The following is a 20842-nucleotide window of genomic DNA, read 5'->3' as shown; positions in this document are numbered from 1 at the left end:
TATTATTATTTATTGCAGAAGGAGCAATAAAATATGTTTCTTGGTTATAGATAATGTATTATTCTTTAGAATCACAGACTGCATCTTTTCCTAACATGACATGTAGGAACAAAGCATATAATTATTTATGCAACTGTTATTGTTGATTGCTACTCCTAAAAACATTAACTCAAGTAGCAATTATGTTTGTTTATAAAAAGTTAAGATATTACTCAGCCCCCCTCTCCCTCCCCCCCATTAAGCACACATTGCGGAGTCTAGTGTACAAAGCATTATGCATCTCTAGTGTGTCTTGAATGGAAATGCTGTTTCAAGCCTCTTATTTTGCAGTATTTCTACTCCCTTAGGGTCTATCATTAATTTACATTTGTTGCAAATGGATATATTGTATAACAAAAATGTTTTACCCAGTATTCACAGGCTGACAATAGCAAGAGAAAGAAATGCCCTTGGAGAATTTCAGGACAGAGCTGTGATATAATCTGTGAAATTATATGAAAATATAAGAAGCTCAATGCCACACACAAATATTACAAGAAAATATAATATCTGTCATATGACAATACACAAGTAATTCTCAGACACCAGTACACTGCCTGGATAGCAGTCAGATGAACACACAATACTGTAGACAGTATGTTGTTAATAAGAGATGGGGGTTATATATGTACAGTATTTTTTTCAAATATATTATTACTTGATCATAAACTCCAAGGTTTGCAATCCTAACTTTATCTATGTAGAGGTGTTGCTAGGCCTCCTATTAAAAAATATTTGTTGTTAAAATGGTTTACCGTTACTGAGCCCTTCACATGTTGGTGGGGTCATCTATGGAAAGTGCTCTGGGGTGGGCGCAGAAATGCATGCTAGGACGGATGTTTTTACGTTTTTGTTATTTTTAGCTTTAATGTGACTTTTGTCGCAGTTTTCAGTATTTATATATGGTAAGGCCAGAAATAAAAATGTTCATGAAGTTCTACATTTGTGTAGATTCAGAGAAATAAGTAGTAATTACGGGTTAATGGAGAAAGATCAATGAGATAATAATGAAATCTCTACGTCCACACCTTTATTATTTTGTCCATTCGTCATATTATTCCCTTGCTTAATATCTTATCCAATCATTGCTAAATTTAGTCATTTACAACATCTAACATAGAAACACATAAAGGCTAAACAACTAAGCCTAGTAGACCTGGGTTTAGGCTGCTTTTGTTTTTCCACTTCCTCTCCCCCCACCCCCCATATACACACGGGATGCCAGCACCGGTATCCCAAAACCAGTCAGAATCCTGGCACTGGCATCCCGACGGTAAGTATTGGGGTTAGAGTTAGGCTGCGGGGGGGAGGGTTAGTTTTAGGGGTAGGATTAGGGTTAGGATACTTGCCTGCAGATGTCTGGATGCTGGCAGCGGGATTCTGACCACCAGGATCCTGAACACCAGCATCCTGTACTCAACCCATACATGCACCCTAGCAGCAGATGTGCATGATAGCTGCTGTACTAGTTTCTAACAGTTTACTTAAACAGTATGAATTAATTTCTTTTGACAATTAAAAAGTCTCATATCACAAGTTTAGACTCAATCTTAAATATTGAGGTCTGTTCCCTCATTTAGCACATAAGCCAGTGTATCTAATTAAGCAAGTAATTTAGGCAACTACATAATTTCATTTAGAAACAAGCACTGATGTTATCACATTAGCAAAATTCCATTTAACCCCTTATGTTAAGGCAATTAATGTCTACCTTCACATTCCCATATTTTGAATCTTTACCAACTCAATTTAAATAATGTTAATTCTTACACAGTTTGCCTTTCTGGTAGATTTCATGAGGGGCACTCTGGCTCATACTGATGGTGATATAAGGAGCTACAGGTAACTTGCTGCTGGTTTATATAAATAGTCTACCCGTCTCTTACTGATGACATCAAACACTGGAGTTTTCTCGCTCTAAGAACATAGATACTCCAGCGTAGATCCAACCAACAGTCACAGAACAGAAAAGAAACAGGTAATTTGCAGACTACACCTAGCCATTATTCACGTTTGACAGCTTTGGGCATAACCAGATTCAGAGTTAACTCTTTTCTTAAGGTGCAAAACATAGGAATGAAAACACCTTCTCAAACCTTCCTTATATCCCCATTCTAATTGATAATTGGGTAGGAAACTAAACTCCACCAAAACAAAAACTAAACCAAAGTTGTTGTTTTTTAAAACCAATTGAGAACGAATTAAGCACCAGTATTGGCGACATACAAAGTACACAGTGATGTATTAGTCAATAACAAAATAACATATACTGTTTAAAATAGATATGCACAAAATCACACATTTATGGAAGTAAAGCTTGCCCAATACATACATGAATCTTTTTTTAAAAAATAGAAAATAAAAAAAATGGTACAACACACTATATATTTACATAATGTATGTACCGTTCAATAATACACGCATAGTCATATATAAATATGAAAAGTTAGTTTATCATGTATTTTAATATTAAAAACTTAAAAGACGCAAAATAGATAATAATCCTTATTACTATCCTGAGGAAATAGTTCCCAATTTATCCAGTAGCACTCATGACCTAAGACCAGAGTAACTTGCCATCTCCTTCTCAAATTGTTAATTCAACTTGTTTTAACATGTAACATCTGACCTGCAAAGGGGCATTTCTTCACTCATAGAAACATTGTGCTACATACATCTCATATCTTGTGATGCTCGCAACTTCACTAGATAAATTCTTTATTTTGCTTTTAAGTTCTGTCAACTGCAACTCATGTGTGACCAACATATGTTTTTCCACATGGACATTTTATGAGATAAAAAAATGGAATTTAATAATAGTAATTGATAGGGTGTTAGATACTCTTTTTATTAACGATGGCAGCACACTGGCTGTAAGACATACAGGGAGAGGTTCAATATCTTTGGGGTAAATGCAATAGCCTGTGTGATGCCGGCATTGGCGAGATCCCAGCGAGTCTGCCCTATTTTTTAAAGGGGCAACAATTTTAAAGAAACCTGAAAAAATTATGCCTATATTGCACAGGATATTACATTTACCAATGTGTCTTTTCCTTTTTTGTAACACATTTGATTTAACTGACAATTTTTTTTTTATATAAATCTGTAAAATATATTAATATTTGTAGAATATATTAATATTTATTCCCAATTAACTTGATAAGACAAAATTTACAGAATTCTATCTTGTGCAGCAGACAATTTTTTAACCAGTTTCTATACTTTTGCACTATTTTTGTACTTTACTATGTGTTAATATATCAATTATTATAGTGTTTTATTAGTGAAAAATTAAATACATGTTACCTTTTTAGAATTAATTTGGGGGGTACCATAGAGAAATTACATATAATTAACTAATTATAATAAGAATAGTTGTGAACCCATTCCCCAAGTGCACCTATTTTGACTCATCTTTCCTAGCTCTACTATTATGGAATTCTATCGTGAGCTTTATTCGCTTTAATTTTTATAAATAATCATCTTCAGGCAGATTTGGGATTTTCTGCGAATTTCCATCGGATTTGCAATCTGGTGATTTACTAAAAGCAAATCCAAAGGAAATTCGCAGGAAAATCCTGACTTTAGACAGTAATTGACCATTGGACCAACCATGAATTCTTTAACATAGATAATAGAATCCCCAGATTTACTAACCAATGTGTTTCTAAAACTAATTGAACCAGCAGAGAATATGTAAAAAAAAAAAAAAAAAAATAGACTACCAGTTGAGCGGTGAGTTTGTAGGTAAAAACGGCAAAAAAGTAAATCAAGATGGCCCCTATTCAGCTTTTATTGCAATATTAAGTAGGAAAAAACTTGAGACCATGGACACGTGTCCTTGGCATAATATGACTCCAATAAAGTATTCTTTTATTTCAACAGTCAGGAGTTCAGGTCACTATAAAAAATTTCAAATCTCTGTTCATTTCAGGCAAGTTCTTAGTATAGGAACAATGTCCTTTTACACAAAGGAATAAAGTTTTTCAACAGGGCAAAAACACTTTTGACTGAGGGCTTGATTCAGCAATGAACGCAGTTGCAAAGACGCACGCAATCGGTCGATTGTTGCGTCCTGCGTATGCATCTCAGTGTGCGTGAACTAACAATTGCAATAACTGCGTTTGCAGAGGCTATGCAGACCCAGAGCAGAGTGATTGACAGGAGGTGCCATTTGTGGGTGGTGGGGAGATGGCGAACGCAGGCGTGCCGTTGCATGGGTGTGCATAAATTAGACACTGCGATACCTGATGCCTCCTGAGGTCTCAAAGCGTGCGCAGAAGTTAGCAATTCCTGAGTGAGGCCTGAGCTTCCTTAACTGCGCGTAGGTCCGATGTTACCGATTTGTTTCGGTATGTTGCCCTAGTATATGGATGTGAGTAAGGGGAAGTGGGCGTCCTTATGTCAGGCTGTGTTCGCATTGTGAATGCACACATTTAAATAGCACCGCTGATATTAGCAATGCAGTTGCGTTCGTATAAGCAGAATAGCGATGCGTGCTGAAGCAGGCCCTGAGTCTGATTTAAGCTTCCTCGAGTCCCAAGCCTGGTCAGTGAGAAAACTACTCGAATTTAAACAACCATTATTTTACCACCACTTCTATTTCCCTGTAGTACTATGCTGTCCTATATAAAAGAATATTTAATACAAACTTTTAAAATACCAGCAATTCCTACCAGAAATATAATTAAGAAGTTTAAGTTTTGTATAATTGATCTCAATAAACATCTGAGCATTCGGCATTGATATGGTCAGATATAGTTAGTTCTGGTTGTTAGAGGAAATCACAGGTCAGCCCCTAGGTGAAAAAGTCTCATCTCTTTAGTGGCGCAGAGGCTGCACCCATTAATGACATTTAACATATTACATACCTATTACTCCTTCTCCAGATGTTTACATCTGAATTCATATGCGCTGACGTCATTATGCAAATAATCAAGACCAGTAGCCATGTTTATTTGTAAATTCTGTGGGATACTCTTCTCACTAGCGTAGATTCACAGTGCAAGTTGTCGCATCAATCTTCTATGGGGGAGTTACACTGGTATATTTATCTTGCCGAATGGAAGAGAAAAAATGATCTATGGTACATGTGTAATAAACAGTAAGAGCTTGCTGAGAAAACTGTTCTTTAATCCATACACTTTCCCATTTTCTTAATAATTGCACAAATCTCATATGAGGATTTGAAATGTATTCATCCTGAAAATTGGGGCCTGCTCTGTCTTCTACACAAATTACCACTCAAATGAATTAAGCCACAATTGCCTTGGTCTTAAGACTCCCCTCTGGGAGAGTCCGGTGGAGATGTACAAGGGCCAATGCATTGGTGTGGTGATGCCATGTGCTATCACAGCCCAACCCAATGCTGCAAATTGTTGCTATACGTGCCTCGGCGCAATGGTGGGGCACAGCCATACTCACGCAATTTGCAGCAAAATGAATCAAGCGCAAGATCTTGGGCAACTACCTAATTTCTTACAGAAATAAGTAGTGATATCGCATATACTGAAATCTCTAACTCATGTAGGACTTGCTATTATTATATTTGTTCAGTATGCACACATACACCCTCCCTTCCATGAGAAATAGAGATTCATATAAATTAAGTGAAAATGCCCCTCCCATGGCAACCAGTGAAACTAGCTGTTTACTGCAGAGCATTGTGATTGCCAAGTATAAACCTAAAATCATCATAAAATACAAACACAATAATAATAGTTGAGAAAAAAAAGGGGGGGGGGGGGTTTACTCCGCACAGAATATGCAATAAATATTCATACAAGATATAGTTGACCAAAATGTAAGGAATGGTACAAGATATAATATCTCACCCGTAATAACTCATATTGGCGGTGCTCCCCAGAGCCAGATTATGCTTTAGATACAAAGAAACAGAAAAAAAGAAGGCTCTTTTTATGGGGCACTCTTATGTTTAAACAAAATGATAAAATATTACTTTTATTTCTTGACCTATAAAATTTGGTTCCTCAAAGGTAACCGAAAGGGTAAGTCATAGTATAGGTAGGACTACTAACGATTAACAAACATGTGACAATAACATACAACACAGATATAAATAAATATGAAGAGGCTTATATATGACAGAAATCTTTACCAGTATAGATTGAGAACAGGAGGTTCTCATAAAAGATAAATCTCCTTATTGTATAAAGGAATTATATTACTCTTGCCTGTGACTTTGTTCATGCATTTAACTTAACACCTCCATGGTCTGGGTACTATGTCCATTATGTTAGAACCCAAGATGTATGTGTCGAATCACACATAAATGTAAATAAACATCAAAAGTGGAATATTGCGTTCATCACATGCTTATTCATGACATACATAAAACACAAATATATACAGAAAAAGAATTGGCGAAAATCTTTTACAAGATAATTTGAGAACAGAAGTTCTCATGCAGGGTATACCTCCTAGTATGAGTGAGCTTAGTACATATGGCCTGATATATATAAGTATATTGGCATCTCCAATATGTAGTCCTAAGATGCAGCAATGATTGATATACTGTATCTACTATATGGAAATATCAAGATATACTGATAGAGAAACATATGCATAGGCATCAATGATAAAGTATTACATAGATCATAAGCCACACATGTGTACATATATGGCCATAGAAATTCTATAATGGCCATAGTACCCAGACCATGGTGGTGCTAAGTTAAATGCATGAACAAAGTCACAGGCAAGAGTAATATAATTCCTTTATACAATAAGGAGATTTATCTTTTATGAGAACCTCCTGTTCTCAATCTATACTGGTAAAGATTTCTGTCATATATAAGCCTCTTCATATTTATTTATATCTGTGTTGTATATTATTGTCACATGTTTGTTAATCGTTAGTAGTCCTACCTATATTATGACTTACCCTTTCGGTTACCTTTGAGGAACCATATTTTATAGGTCAAGAAATAAGTTATATTTTATCATTTTGTTTAAACATAAGAGTGCCCCACAAAAAGAGCCTTCTTTTTTCTTTCTTTGTATCTAATACAATAATAATAGTGTTAATTATGCAGAAATCACCGTATTGTAATTCAATAGATTTTATGAAGATGAGCATCTGAGTGACAATAACATTAATTGCAGTAAAAAATGCATTTTATATGCATGGCTATTCACGTACAACTTGCTATACAAATGGGCGCACACAATTACTGGGATAATACCCATATTAATTAGGCACATGCTGTATTCATATATTAGAAGAGGGTCAATGGATCTGCATTATTAATTACATTACATAATTAGTAGTTTTAAGTAACAGGATTGAAACCATTTTAATGTTTTAATTTCTATTCTAAAAATTATTATGTTTTGCTCTGCTCATTTATGTATATTTTATGAGGGGTACAGGTTGAGTCTCCCATATCCAAATATTCCGAAATACGGAATATTTTTAGCATGACTGAGATAATGAAACCTTTGATTTTTGATGGTTCAATGTACACAAACTTTTTTTAAGGCACAAAATTATTTAAAATTACCTATAGGCTGTGTTTTATAAGGTGTCTGTGAAACAAATGAATTTCATGTATTTACACAAACTTTGTTTAAACCACAAAATTATTGAAACTATTGTATAAAATTACCTTCAGGCTGTGTGTACAAGGTGTATATAACACACAAATGCATCCTGTGTTTAGATTTGGGCCCTATTCCTAAAACGTTTCACAATGGTATGCAATTATTCCAAAATACCCCTGGTCCCAAGCATTTTGGATATGGGAGACTCAACCTGTATTATATATAATACTAATAAAGAATAGCTATCAGTCTCACCCACAGCTGTGTTATTTGAGGCAAAACAGTATCTTTATCTATCTGTGACAGATTGGGACAAAGGGAGGAGCTGGGAGTGGCTAATTCTAGTTGTACTGTTACTGTCTTGGGCAGTGTAATCATATGGTATAATATGGTTTGTTTTCTCTTTTGTTTTTATTTTTTTTATTCTAGGTATTAATGACCAAGGATTGTACAGGGTTGTGGGGGTGAGTTCAAAGGTCCAGAGACTTCTGAGTTTGTTAATGGGTATGCCACCATTTTAATCTTTTTTACTGTTTAGTAGTTTAGTTTTTAAAGTGAATCTGTTACTACAATTTATTTTCATATTTAGAAAAATAAAAATGTGTTATAATTAATGTCCATTGGGATATAGAGTAGTTTTTGTTTTATATTCCTACTCTGCAAATATCCATGTTGGCATGTATATTTAGTTGAAGCCATTTATTTATGGGCATCACGTTTACCTAAGCCACATGCTGTTACAGTTTGGGGAACCCATTTATCACCCTCACAATGGCATGACAGAAGCAGGGCTGCAGATGCAACAATATTCTTTGGGGCAAATATTTCTGGCGCTTAAAGGTGGATTGCACTATACTGAAGACTGAAAAATAGACAGCGCTGTTGAGGTGAAAATATGAAAAATATAATATACAAAATGTGCCCATAAATATGAAAGAATAAAAAAGTGTTTATTTAGTCATTAAAAAATCTGATAGTCATGGTACTAAAAAACATATAAACAAACAACACATATATAGATGAGCATGATCATCACAAAAATATGCAAATAATGATGATAAAAAATATGAAATTAATAAAATTGAAATGAGCTATCCACAGCAGAAAAAAGAATATTGTAGTTTATAGGAAATTCCTTTTGAATAATTGTACTGGGTGGTTTATTCAATAAAAAATGTCAGTTTGAATAAACAAATCCACAGTGTAGGTAGATTGAAAACACTGTTCTGATTGTAATATAGGTAGCTCCGTTTAGAAAATAGAGACAGTGTTCCATATAAATGTAACAGTGGAACCAACAATGTTGCAATAAAATGGTTGTTATTTCCAGCCTCTCAATTGATGAAAGCCGTATAATATACTTGCCAAATATGTTCCTTAGGAGGCAATAACCGATCGTCTGTATATTATGGCTGGAGCGGCTGTCAGCATATAGAAAACAAACTGTTCTTTTTGCCACCTCTTTCCTATGGAAAGAGCCATCCGAATGGAGTGCTGTATGCTTCTCCTATTTGCCATCCTGTTACACCTCCCATAACAGGACGGAGATTGAGTTCGGGAGTTCCGCTAATCCTAGCAGACCCGTCCAGTTATTATTCTCCCTACAAGGAGACAGTAACGGCAAATAGGAGATGCATACATCACTCCATTCGGATGACTCGGTAGTGTTTTCAATCTACCTACACTGTGGATTTGTCTATTCAAACTGACATTTGGTATTGGATTAACAACCCAGTACAATTATTCAAAAGGAATTTCCTATAAACTACAATATTCTTTTTTCTGCTGTGGCTATCTCATTTCAATTTTACTCATTTCATATTTTTTATTATTTGCATATTTGTATATTTTTGTGATGATCATGCTCATCTATATATGTGTTGTTTGTTTATATGTTTTTTAGTACCATGAGTGTCAGATTTTTTAATGTCTAAATAAATAAGTTTTTTCATTCTTTAATATTTATGGGCACATTTTGTATATTATATCTTTCATATTTCACCTCAACAGCGCTGTCTATTTTTCAGTCTTTAGTTGTTCCTTGGTTTGCTACCACGTTGGACAGCTGCGTGAGGCTAATTAGTTTTATTGTTGTGACTCTGTTCAGTGCCAGTGGCTATTACCCCTAAACATTTGTTGCACTATACTGACCTGCCCACTCTATAGGTCACAGGTTTTCAAACTCTGTCCTGAGGACTCCAAACAGTGTATGTTTTCCAGGTCTCCTCACAGAATCACAAAGGAAATAAATAGTTCCATATGGGATTTTTTAAAATGGGTCAGTGAGTAATGACTACACTTGTGCACCTGCTGGGTGACCTGGAAACTGTGAACTGTGTGGGGTCCTGAGGACCGAGTTTGAGAACCACTCCTATAGATTGATATGTAGTTCTGGCACCAATGATGCCTTGTGTGATTGTTGCTCAGTTCTGCTTAAATTATTAATAATGAGAGACAAGTGCCATAACATGACACATACAGTATAGTGACGTTTACTGAAGCTGTGCACAAGCTGTAGTAATATTTCAGGCTGTTGCTTATCTGTTATGTAGCTGACTTACACGTAGCATTTACCAATTATAGCTGTCAGCTTTTTAGGCTTTTCTTTCTCATGTGCTGCAAACAAATTTGTGTTTATTACCTTATTACTATCCATTACCCGACTATGTGAACAATCCGACCAAAACCAGGAGGTTTTGGTCACATTGTTCACAAAGTCCGGGTAATGGATAGCCGGCAAGGACCAGCGATGCGCGTGCAACCTGGGTCCTTGCCGACCCCGAATGTCTACTGAACATGCCCGTAAACCTGACTATGCTAATCAGGTTCGGCATGTTCAGAGATAGGGGGTCGGGCTCCTCACTGATTGACATTCAGTGAATGCCGTTCAGTGCGGGCACCGCACCTCGGCGACCTGAAGGTCTGAGCGCTAGACGTTCAGACTTTCAGGTCGCCTAATGGATAGGCACCTTTAAGCTGTAAGTGTTTTGTTGATTTTGCTAATTACCTAGAAGAGCAAGCCCATATATATATGTGTGTGTATATATATATATATATATATATATATATATATATATATATATATATATATATATATGGGATGTGCAGACTCGGTTCTACTCTGTTCCGTTCGTTTTTTTTACCGAATCTTATTGGCTATCGAAAACTCGTGACAGCTGATACCCAATAAGGTTTGGTAAAAAAAAACGAACGGAGCCGAGTAGAACCGAGCCTGCACATCCCTAATATGTGTGTGTGTGTGTGTGTGTGTATATATATATATATATATATATATATTTATTTATTTATTAGGGATGTGCAGGCTCGGATAGGTTCGAGTTTGCACGTTGAGTTCGGATTTTTCCCTCCAAAAAAACGGAACTCAGAAAGAGGCAAAACGTCATCTTGCATGGACGAACATCATCATTCCTGGACAAAAGTCCAGGAATGATGATGTTCGTCCATGCAAGATGACGTTTTGATGATGTCTAAAAAGTTTGGTGATTGGTCTGATATATCTGTATGCAACGCTTGCAACAAGGTCGCTCATGCGCACTGACATGTATGGACATGTCTGGACCTGCCCCCAGTCAGGCTTTGCCCGAGGCCGCCACCACACTGCCATTGCAGTCATTTCAACAGAGTGTCCCGAGCAGTGTGCGTCGAACAGCAATGGAGCTCATCTTCCACCGATTCTCTGCCACTGTGAAAGCATGCAAGCCAATCGTACACACATTTTCTACTCACAGCATCCTGCCCGTACACTTTCACCAACATTTTGTGCGTCTCTGTCGCCAATTTACCCAATTGGAAGCAGAACTTAATGTTGTGTCGTTGCTCCATTGCTGTTCGATGCACACATGCTCGGGCCACTCTGTTGAAATGAATGCAATGGCAGTGCGGTGGCGGCCTGGGACAGGTTCAGACATGTCCATGCATGTCATCGCGCATGAGCGACCTTGTTGCAGGCGTTGCATACAGATATATCAGACTATATATATTTATTTATTCTGTGCAATTTAGCATCATTTTGATAAAACTGTATTTTATTGGTTTAATTTACATTTCTGTAAGCTGATAGTGTGTAAGCTGATACAGCGTGTAAGCTGATACAGCGTGTAAGCTGATACAGTGTGTAGGTGGCGCTTTATTTCAGTACTTCTGCACAGACCGAGTGATCAGGCAAGGGCACTACATTTTGTTGCCTTTGTTAAAAAAAAAATATCTAAGAAGAGAACAATTTTGTCTTTGTCTTTCTGCCTTTTTATAATAGTCATCTCATTTGTGTACTCTGTAAGATGAAAGAGAGGAACAGGACAACATTTAAGTATCTTATCAAGCAAACACGCAGACAGCCCATACATTTTCTTAAATAATCATTGTCAAACATTGCTTGTTGCAATGTTAATTTAACATCTGTCAGGTTATGTTACCTTCCATTAGTGTTTGCAATTTTAAATAGGCTGGTTTATGTGCTGTCATTATGTAGTTCTCCTAGTTGCATCGGATGTCTTTATTTATTTTCCAATTCCCCATAAAGCAACTGATTCTTTGTATTTAGAAAACAAATGAATGTACCTTTACAAAGGTAGATCTGCAAAGTGTTGGTATGTTCTAAACTATCCTTAGCCAGCGCAGGTCTGACTTTGAGGGATTCATTGGTATTCTGAGACGCTTGTTCCAAGCAGGCTGTTTTCCAGGTCCATGCATGCTCCATCTGTGCTGATAACACAGTGTTCTTTGGCACGGGAGACTGGAGGAAACCAGAGAGCGAATTCATTTCATTACCCTGGACATTATGAGAATGACAAATTGTTTGTATATCATACGCTGCAATCAATTTAATGCTGCTTCTAAGAGTCCTCCTGTAATTGTTATGAACACTCACTTGACTCGTAATGATTAAACATCAACATTAGACCTTGTACATTATTAATAGCAGTCAACCTGACTTTGCCTAATATTAATTGTTTTCTGACTTTTCTTCTTTACTTGAAGTGTAACAGAATACTGTTACATATATGGCACATGCTTCTGTTATTTATAGTCTAATAAGGTTTTGGTTAATAAGAGTTATTTTGTGTATATAACGATCTATTTCCCGACAACTTGTATATACTTTACATTTTAACCTATTTTTAGTGTACTAACCGTGTTCATATGTGTGTGTGTGTGTGTGTGTGTGTATATATACACACACACACACACACACACACACACACACACACACACACACACACACACACACACACACACACACACACACACACACACACACTCTGCATCCGTATTCACAACACTTAATTTTTTCTACATTTTGTTATGTTACAGCCTTATTCCAAAATGGAATAAATTCATTTTTGTCCTCAAAATTCTACACACAATACCCCATAATGACAACGTGTGTAAAGTTTTTTTTTGAGATTTTTGCAAATTTAATTAAAAAAAAAATAACAAAAAAAACTAAGAAATCACATGTACATAAGTATTTACAACCTTTGCTCAATACTTTGTTGATGCACCTTTGGCAGCAATTACAGCCTCAAGTCTTTTTTTTAATATGATGCCACAAACTTGGCACACCTATCTTTGGGCAGTTTCGCCCATTCCTCTTTGCGGCACCTCTCAAACTCCATCAGGTTGGATGGGAAGCGTCGTTGCACAGCTATTTTCAGATCTCTTCAGAGATGTTCAATTGGATTCAAGTCTGGGCTCTGGCTGGGCCACTGCTTTGATATCTTGGCTGTGTGCTTAGGGTCGTTGTCCTGCTGAAAGATGAACCGTTGCCCCAGTCTGAGCTCAAGAGCGCTCTGGGGCAGGTTTTCATCCAGGATGTCTCTGTACATTGCTGCATTCATCTTTCCCTCTATCCTAGTCTCCCAGTTCCTGCAGCTGAAAAACATCCCCACAGCACGATGCTGCCACCACCATGCTTCACTGTAGGGATAGTATTGGTCTGGTGATGAGCGGTGCCTGGTTTGCTCCAAACATAACGCCTGGCATTCACACCAAAGAGTTCAATCTTTTTCTCATCAGACCAGAGAGTCCTTTAGGTGCATTTTGGCAAACTCCAGGTGGGCTGCCATGTGCTTTTTACTGTGGAGTGGCTTCTGTCTGGCCACTCTAATGTACAGGCCTGATTGGTGGATTGTTGCAGAGATGGTTGTCCTTCTGGAAGGTTCTCCTCTCTCCACAGAGGAATGCTGTGGCTCTGACAGAGTGACCTTTCGGTTTCTTGGTCACCTCCCTGACTAGGGCCCTTCTCCCCCGATCGTCCAGTTTAGACGGCCGGCCAACTCTAGGAAGAGTCCTGGTGGTTCCGAACTACTTCCATTTACGGATGATGGAGGCCACTGTGCTCATTGGGACCTTCAAAGCAGCAGATATTTTTCTGTACCCTTCCCCAGATTTGTGCCTCGAGACAGTTCTGTCTCGGAGGTCTACAGACAATTCCTTGGACTTCATGCTTTTGTTTCTGCTCTGACATGCACTGTCAAGTGTGGGACCTTATATAGGCACGTGTATGCCTTTCAAAATCATGTTCAATCAACTGAATTTACCACAGCTGGACTCCAATTAAGCTGTAGGAACATCTTAAGGATGATCAGTGTAAACAGGATGCACCTGAGCTCAATTTTGAACTTCATGGCAAACTTTTACACGTTATTATGGGGTATTGTGTGTAGAATTTTGAGGACAAAAATAAGATATATATATATATATATATATATATGTAATCTGGCTTATATTGTATGAATTTTCTCTCTGCAGCACAACTCCCATAACATCAGAGAGCAATGCAGCCTTTAATAGTTCATATAACTAAAATATTTCTCTTTGTTGAGAATATTTCCTCTGTGAAACATATATTCCTCTTACATTTTGGGGGACACTGTAGTCTTGACTATGGTTTAGAGCAGGGTTTCCCAACCACGATCCTCAAGTCACACTAACAGTCCAGGTTTCAAGGACAGCCATACTTAATTAGTACCTCAGTTATTTTGATTTAACCATCTGTGCTCAAGCATGGATATCACTAAAACTTGGACTGTTGGTATGCCTTGAGGGCCGAGGTTGGGAAACACTGGGTTAGAGGGCCGGCACAGGAGTATAGGCACAAAAATATTAAAAGCTACTGTAGCTCTGCCACTCCCCAGCCCCTATATAACCACTCCTATCTCCACCTAACTTCCTGATTTGGAATTGAGTACTGGTTTCAACAGATGCCCGCCTTACTGCATGGAGCGCTGTCTCACTAGGTCTCAATTTTCAGGAACTATGGTCCAACACAGTCCTCCCTCTCAATCAACATTCTCCAGTTGAGGGTAGTCAAGAAGGTACCTTGGTCCTTACACTTGGGGTAACTATTCCACCTCTATCCATCCTGGACAGGGTACCTCAACGTATTCGACAGGAGGATCCCACAAACATACTCATAGCTTTGGATTGGCCCCGTCAGCTGTCATACGCCCTCTCAGAGAATGTGGGCCAAGATTCCTTGCAGCTTTCCTCTTCAGCAGGACCTACTGAGTCAAGGTCTATGTATATACACCCAAATTTATCTTGACTGGCTTGACGGTTTGATTCTTGAGATCCAGATCTTGATTGCTCGCTTCAGGCTTATAAGCTAATCGCTTCAAATGTGTGTGTGTATGTATTATCATAATATCTGGAGACTTTCAATTTTGTATGGTTAGAGCAATGTGGTCTTTTTGCGGGAGTCATTAGACTACTTCGTGTTTCACCAAGAGCCACACCATACTGGACATACCCAATTTTTTTGACTTTGGAAGCTATGCAGTGTTGGGCTTCGTTAGTATCTGCATGGAAGGCCACCTGTGAATACCAGGGGCAAGTAGGTACATTCTTCTACATCTAAGCCTTCGCCTTATTGCTATGTGGGTGCTTTTTTCAGAGATATTTGGCCACCATTTTGGAGCTACAGACCTGCTTTCAAGGTGTACTTCGAATTTATCCTCTGTACATATCACCTATCCCTCCATTGGGATCTGAATGTGGTACTGGAGGCTCTTCAGATTCCTCCCTTTAAACCTCCTGAGACTGTGGAAGGCGGTATCTTATGTGGAAGGTGGTTTTTCTTCCGCCTATTTCGTCTGCTAGACGTGTCTAAGAGTTTGCTGCCTTATCTTGCAAGCCTCCCCTTGTCATTTTTCATTCTGACAGGATAGATTTTCAGACTAAGCCTTCTTTTTTACTGAGGGTGGTTTTTGAATGAAATTTTATCTAGGATATTGCTCTCCCAGCTTTTCCGATTGCAGCATCATCCTCTTCTTCCACACTTTTACATCTTTTGGAGGTAGTCTGTGCTTTACAGATTTAATTGACCGTACTGACTCAATTTGGCATTCAGATTCCCTTTTGGTATTGGTGGATGCCCCAAAGGAAGGTTGGCCAGTATCCAAGTGTTCCATTGCTAAATGATTTACTTCTGCTATCTGCCAAACTTATCTGTCTTCAGAGAAGCCTACCCGACTTCCCTCCGGACTCAGTCTACTTGTGCAGTTGGAACTTTTTGGGGCGATTCACCATGGATCCTCAGTTGAGTAACTGATGCCGAGCAGTGACCTGATCCTCTGTGCTTACCTTTACTAAAGTTTACCTATTCCATACATTTGGTTCCAATGGCACGATTTTTGAGCTTAAAGTTTTACATATGGCTTTGCTGGATGACTCCCCCCTTGTTAGGCTTGCTTTGATAAGTTCCTTAGTCAGGACTATAGTATCACCCAGATATGATGTAAGCGGAAATTGGATTTTTATACTTGGGTAAAATCCCTTCCTTGTAAGCCATCTGGGGGACACTGCGATCTCTCCCTGATGGTTGTGTTTTTCTATGTTCTGATTGGTTCTGGTTACATAGTTATGCATGTTCTTCCTCCATATGGTTTTGTTATGAAGTTTGGTGGAGGCACAGACGGGTGGGCAAAATGTGGGGGGGCCGAGGTAGTTTCTAACCTTTCTAGTGCCTACACTCCTGTGGTCAAGACTACAGTGTCCCCCAGATTAATTTGTTTACTCCATGGGTAACCTACGTAAAGCAGCACCAAATCAATTAATAGAATTGGCTTATGTTGGTCACACTCTTAGATTTGCCTGCCAATATTGGGCATTTGTAATGGCAGTGACATCTAATAATTATCCTGTGAAAAATGTTTACATCATACCAGGAATATTTGTAAATATGTTCATATTCATGAGGCGAGTGATCGAGCAACATAACCCTCAGGCTGAGCAACCATATCATGTCCAACTCAGCCATTCATCCTGTCACGCTCCAGGTAGTAGGATCAGCCTGTATGTCGCCAGCTTAAGATTCCAAAGTGAAGACAGTAAACCATTCCAGCTATAGTGAACATTTTAGGAGCGATTCAATTGTTGCATGGGTGGTGATAATTAATCAGCGCTCAGTTTTGCAATTCAATTGTTCTGGGCATTCAATCTATCGCCCCCTCTTCATGCCTTATTAGACCAGGTTTAGCCGTGTAAAACTGCTTAACCCATCTAATGTTCTGGTTAGGGTGCCCTAACCATGGGTTTCTCGCACATTTTTGCTCGCACCCTCCTGTGAGTGTGAGCAGAAATGGCGGTGTTATCGGTGTCAAATGGAGCAACAATTGAATTGCTCCACTGAGCGACTTAAAATAATAGCCGCTGACTAAACAATTGAATCACCTCCTTTGAGTGAAAAAGATGCTTGGCGCAGTTGAGTCACACAGGACCTGGTGCGCCGAGAGGGTCTACAGTATTTGACTAGACTGAAGAAAAAGTAAGAAAGGACACATCTGTATGTAAAACAGTCTTTCTTATAGCTCCATTCTGTAACTATCATACGCATAATGCAGTGGTTCTCAAACTGTGCACCTAGGCACCCTGGGGTGCCTTTGGACGCTTGCAGGGGTGCCTCAGGTTGTTGCTCCAGCAATAAGTCAAATTATTTATGGCCAATGTAAAGTAAATATGTGGACAAGCAGAAGCGCAAACCTGTCCACAACCCCATAACTGAGCCTAAGAATAACAGGTCAGCACAATTTACTTCACTTTACTACTTCACTAAAAAATTTTCTGAATTTCTCAATAACAAACTTTAGGCTTAGGGGTGCTGTGAAAACAATGCTGATACTCTAGGGTGCTGTGATTTAAAAAAGTTCGGGAACCACTGGTATATTGGCTTAATTTGTTTGTTTATAAATCCTATTGTGTTCTGTTTCATTTTGCATTTGACACGTTTATTACACATTCCTTAATAGCTATTCTGTAAATTATTTATCTGTGCAATTCATTGGTTTTTTTGGTCAGCACTAGTATTTTTTTAATTGCAAATGAAAAAAACGAGAATAGTGCTTAAAAAAATGTTTTAGATGCAAACTCCCAAAAACTTTGTTTTTAAGAGTTGTGCCTTTGAATAACACACTTCTCTATGTAAGGAGCTATTTGATATATGGGATACACTGCTAGCACATGGCATAACATAAACCTGACCAGAATTCATTTTTGGACAATGCGAGATGTGGGTGTAGCTGTCTCAGTTGAGGGCATGGTCATATCCAATAATCCCCCCTCTACTGAGATTACATTTATACTGCTATGTTCACCCGTGGCACGTGGTTGCAGCACGATGCGTGGTGCATACTTCTGGACATTCCCAGCAGTTGGGACAAATATTCTTACTGCCAGGCTGTGGGACACTTCCATCCCACCTGAATCTGGACCCTTTGGAAGTATGTTTCCACTTGGCTAACAGGACTATTGCAGCCATTTCTTTCTTTTGTTTATATTCTCTTTTCTTCTATTATTTACAATTATTACATTTTTTTTCTATGATTGGGTAGTGTGTATTTTGTAAGTTTTGGCTTTTTAGAAAGGATTTCATTATGTTCGGCAAAGCTTTCTGCAGGTTTTTAAATATAATGAACATGTATGTTTTTAATCTTTTCTTCCCGGAGATGTGAAAACTGGCTGTGATGTGGATTTAAATGAGGATGGAGAATGGGAGGTCAAGTCCATCACCAGTGCATTGAAATTATATTTAAGGTTAGTGTCCAGATCTATCCACTATAGTCAGGGTTATGATAAGCCTATGGAGGAATGACATTGCTGCCACACAAATCATGTGCCCTTAATGGTTGACAAGCAACCTAATAAGATGATCATGCATCTCTGATTTCTGCAGAGGGGAAAGCTGTAAAATGGTAAGGGACACAAGATTTGGGGGGAGATGCCTAAAAAAGGTGAAGGGTTTAAAGTGTGTGAAGCATGACTGGAAGATTTATTTGCTGGCATCTGCATTTTTTTTTAATAAGCATAGTTTACCAATTTATATATACATTACTTGGCATACTAACTTGGCAATTAACCAAAATATTACAGTGAGAAAAAAGATTATATTTAATATTCCTTGCACAGTACTGTCTGATAGGGAACACCTGGCATCCGTGTCACTGTATAGAGTGTCATACACAGCATAGCAAAATAATAAATAAATAATTACTGTGCACAGTATGGCAAAATAATTCAGAATATAAAATCCCAATGGCCAGTATAACAGCTCTGTACCATAATACACAGCCCAATAGTAATATTAACATCTAACCGGACAAATTAAAATACAAGGTAGGGTAAAACAAAATTAGATTTCCATAACTAGGGCTTTATGTAACTACTTAAGTACATTTAAGGTGAATGAACTTTCAATGACAAATCCTCTAATTCTTCTTGCTATGACCGTTACACACATTGCATGACCTGTATGTATTGGAGCGGCTTACCAGGGTTTATTTTAACTTTGAGCTGTCCTTGTGTTTCAGGAGCCTGCCAGAACCACTGATGACATACGAGCTTCATGAACAGTTCATCAATCCTGCCAGTAAATATTCACTTTATTCCTTGTTCTTCCCTTATCAGCAAGCATGTTAAATAATGCATAGGTGTATGGTACAGTATACAGTATATGTGCACACCCTGTAAATGATATGTTTTTATCAAACATAAAGGTATATATTGCTGTAGCTGTATACATTTCTAATTGTAAGCTGCATGTAAGCAAACATTAAAAAAAAAAAAAAAAACTGCTTTCTACCTGCTTCATTTAGAAGTCTAGATTAAAGACAGCTGAGATGTAGTCTCAGATAATATATTCGATAAACAGCACATTTGATATATTTTTATAATTTTTATTCACTATCTGCAAGACTGTTTCACAAACCATAAATCAAAGTCAGTAGGCGGCTCAAAGCAGATGCACAAATTGTGACCATTTGCATATGACCAAAAATAAACTTGCTTGCAGAAACACTAAAGGAGGTGTACAGATTACTTTGCCGAGTCATGTCCTGATTGACACCACTGAGCTGAAAATTAGCCACAGGGCTTCCAAACCAATGTGCAGGCTTGAGTAAGGTTTTTGTTGATGTCCTCTCTGTTTAAACAAAGTTCTTGATGACATGATGCTAGAAGTGCAGGCTGCTCCTTTCCCTTAGAAACAAGCTTGCAAGCAAAAAGGGGACTGTGAGAACATTACAATGGGTGCTTGGGAGTGCTCTGTGCTAGCCATCATATTGGAAAATCTGGTATCTGCTAGCCACACAGTTGAGGATACTACTATCCATCAAACGTGGTGATGATCTCTGTGCTAGCCATCAGAATGGATGGTGTACACTACACGAGTCACCAGGGTGATGGACTGCTTCTCTTTAGCCACCAGTGTTGATAGTCTACACTACCCACCAGGGTTGAAGGTCTATTCTACACTACCCACCAGGGTTGAAGGTCTATTCTACACTAGCCACCAGGGTTGATGGTCTACAATAGCCACCAGGGTTGAAGGTCTATTCTACACTACCCACCAGGGTTGAAGGTCTATTCTACACTAGCCACCAGGGTTGATGGTCTACAATAGCCACCAGGGTTGAAGGTCTATTCTACACTACCCACCAGGGTTGAAGGTCTATTCTACACTAGCCACCAGGGTTGATGGTCTACAGTAGCCACCAGGGTTTGATGGTCTACTCGGTATGTAGTTATGTGACCGGCGGCCTCTAAGTCGCCGGTCACAATTTAGACGGCAGAATGCCAGTTAGGGATTTATGACAGGTGTCGAGATACTGACGCCTGTCTTAATTCCGATGCTGGAATGCAGGACGCCGTGGGCCTGAACGAGGTGATATGGGACGCCCGTCCTGTTAGCTGTGGGAGGGGGGGGTTAGGTTTTGGGCACCCCGAG

General features: G+C 38.4%; 1 protein-coding gene across 2 annotated transcripts in view; it reads left to right on the top strand.

Moving 5' to 3' along the window:
• ARHGAP10 (Rho GTPase activating protein 10) overlaps nt 1-20842 on the top strand; it is a 329480-nt gene that overhangs the window by 169405 nt on the left and 139233 nt on the right. For both annotated transcript variants that reach the window (XM_088448420.1, XM_088448421.1), the window contains exons 14-16: nt 8032-8106; nt 18567-18654; nt 19428-19486. In XM_088448420.1, the coding sequence (XP_088304546.1) occupies nt 8032-8106; nt 18567-18654; nt 19428-19486 (222 nt within the window). The remainder of the gene's footprint in view (nt 1-8031; nt 8107-18566; nt 18655-19427; nt 19487-20842) is intronic.

This window comes from Taudactylus pleione, unplaced genomic scaffold (genome assembly GCF_031769625.1).
Source record: "Taudactylus pleione unplaced genomic scaffold, aTauple2 ptg000021l, whole genome shotgun sequence".
Classification (NCBI taxonomy): Eukaryota; Metazoa; Chordata; class Amphibia; order Anura; family Myobatrachidae; genus Taudactylus; species Taudactylus pleione.
Note: the sequence above shows the minus strand (reverse complement) of the source record. Positions and strands in the feature narration are given on the sequence as shown.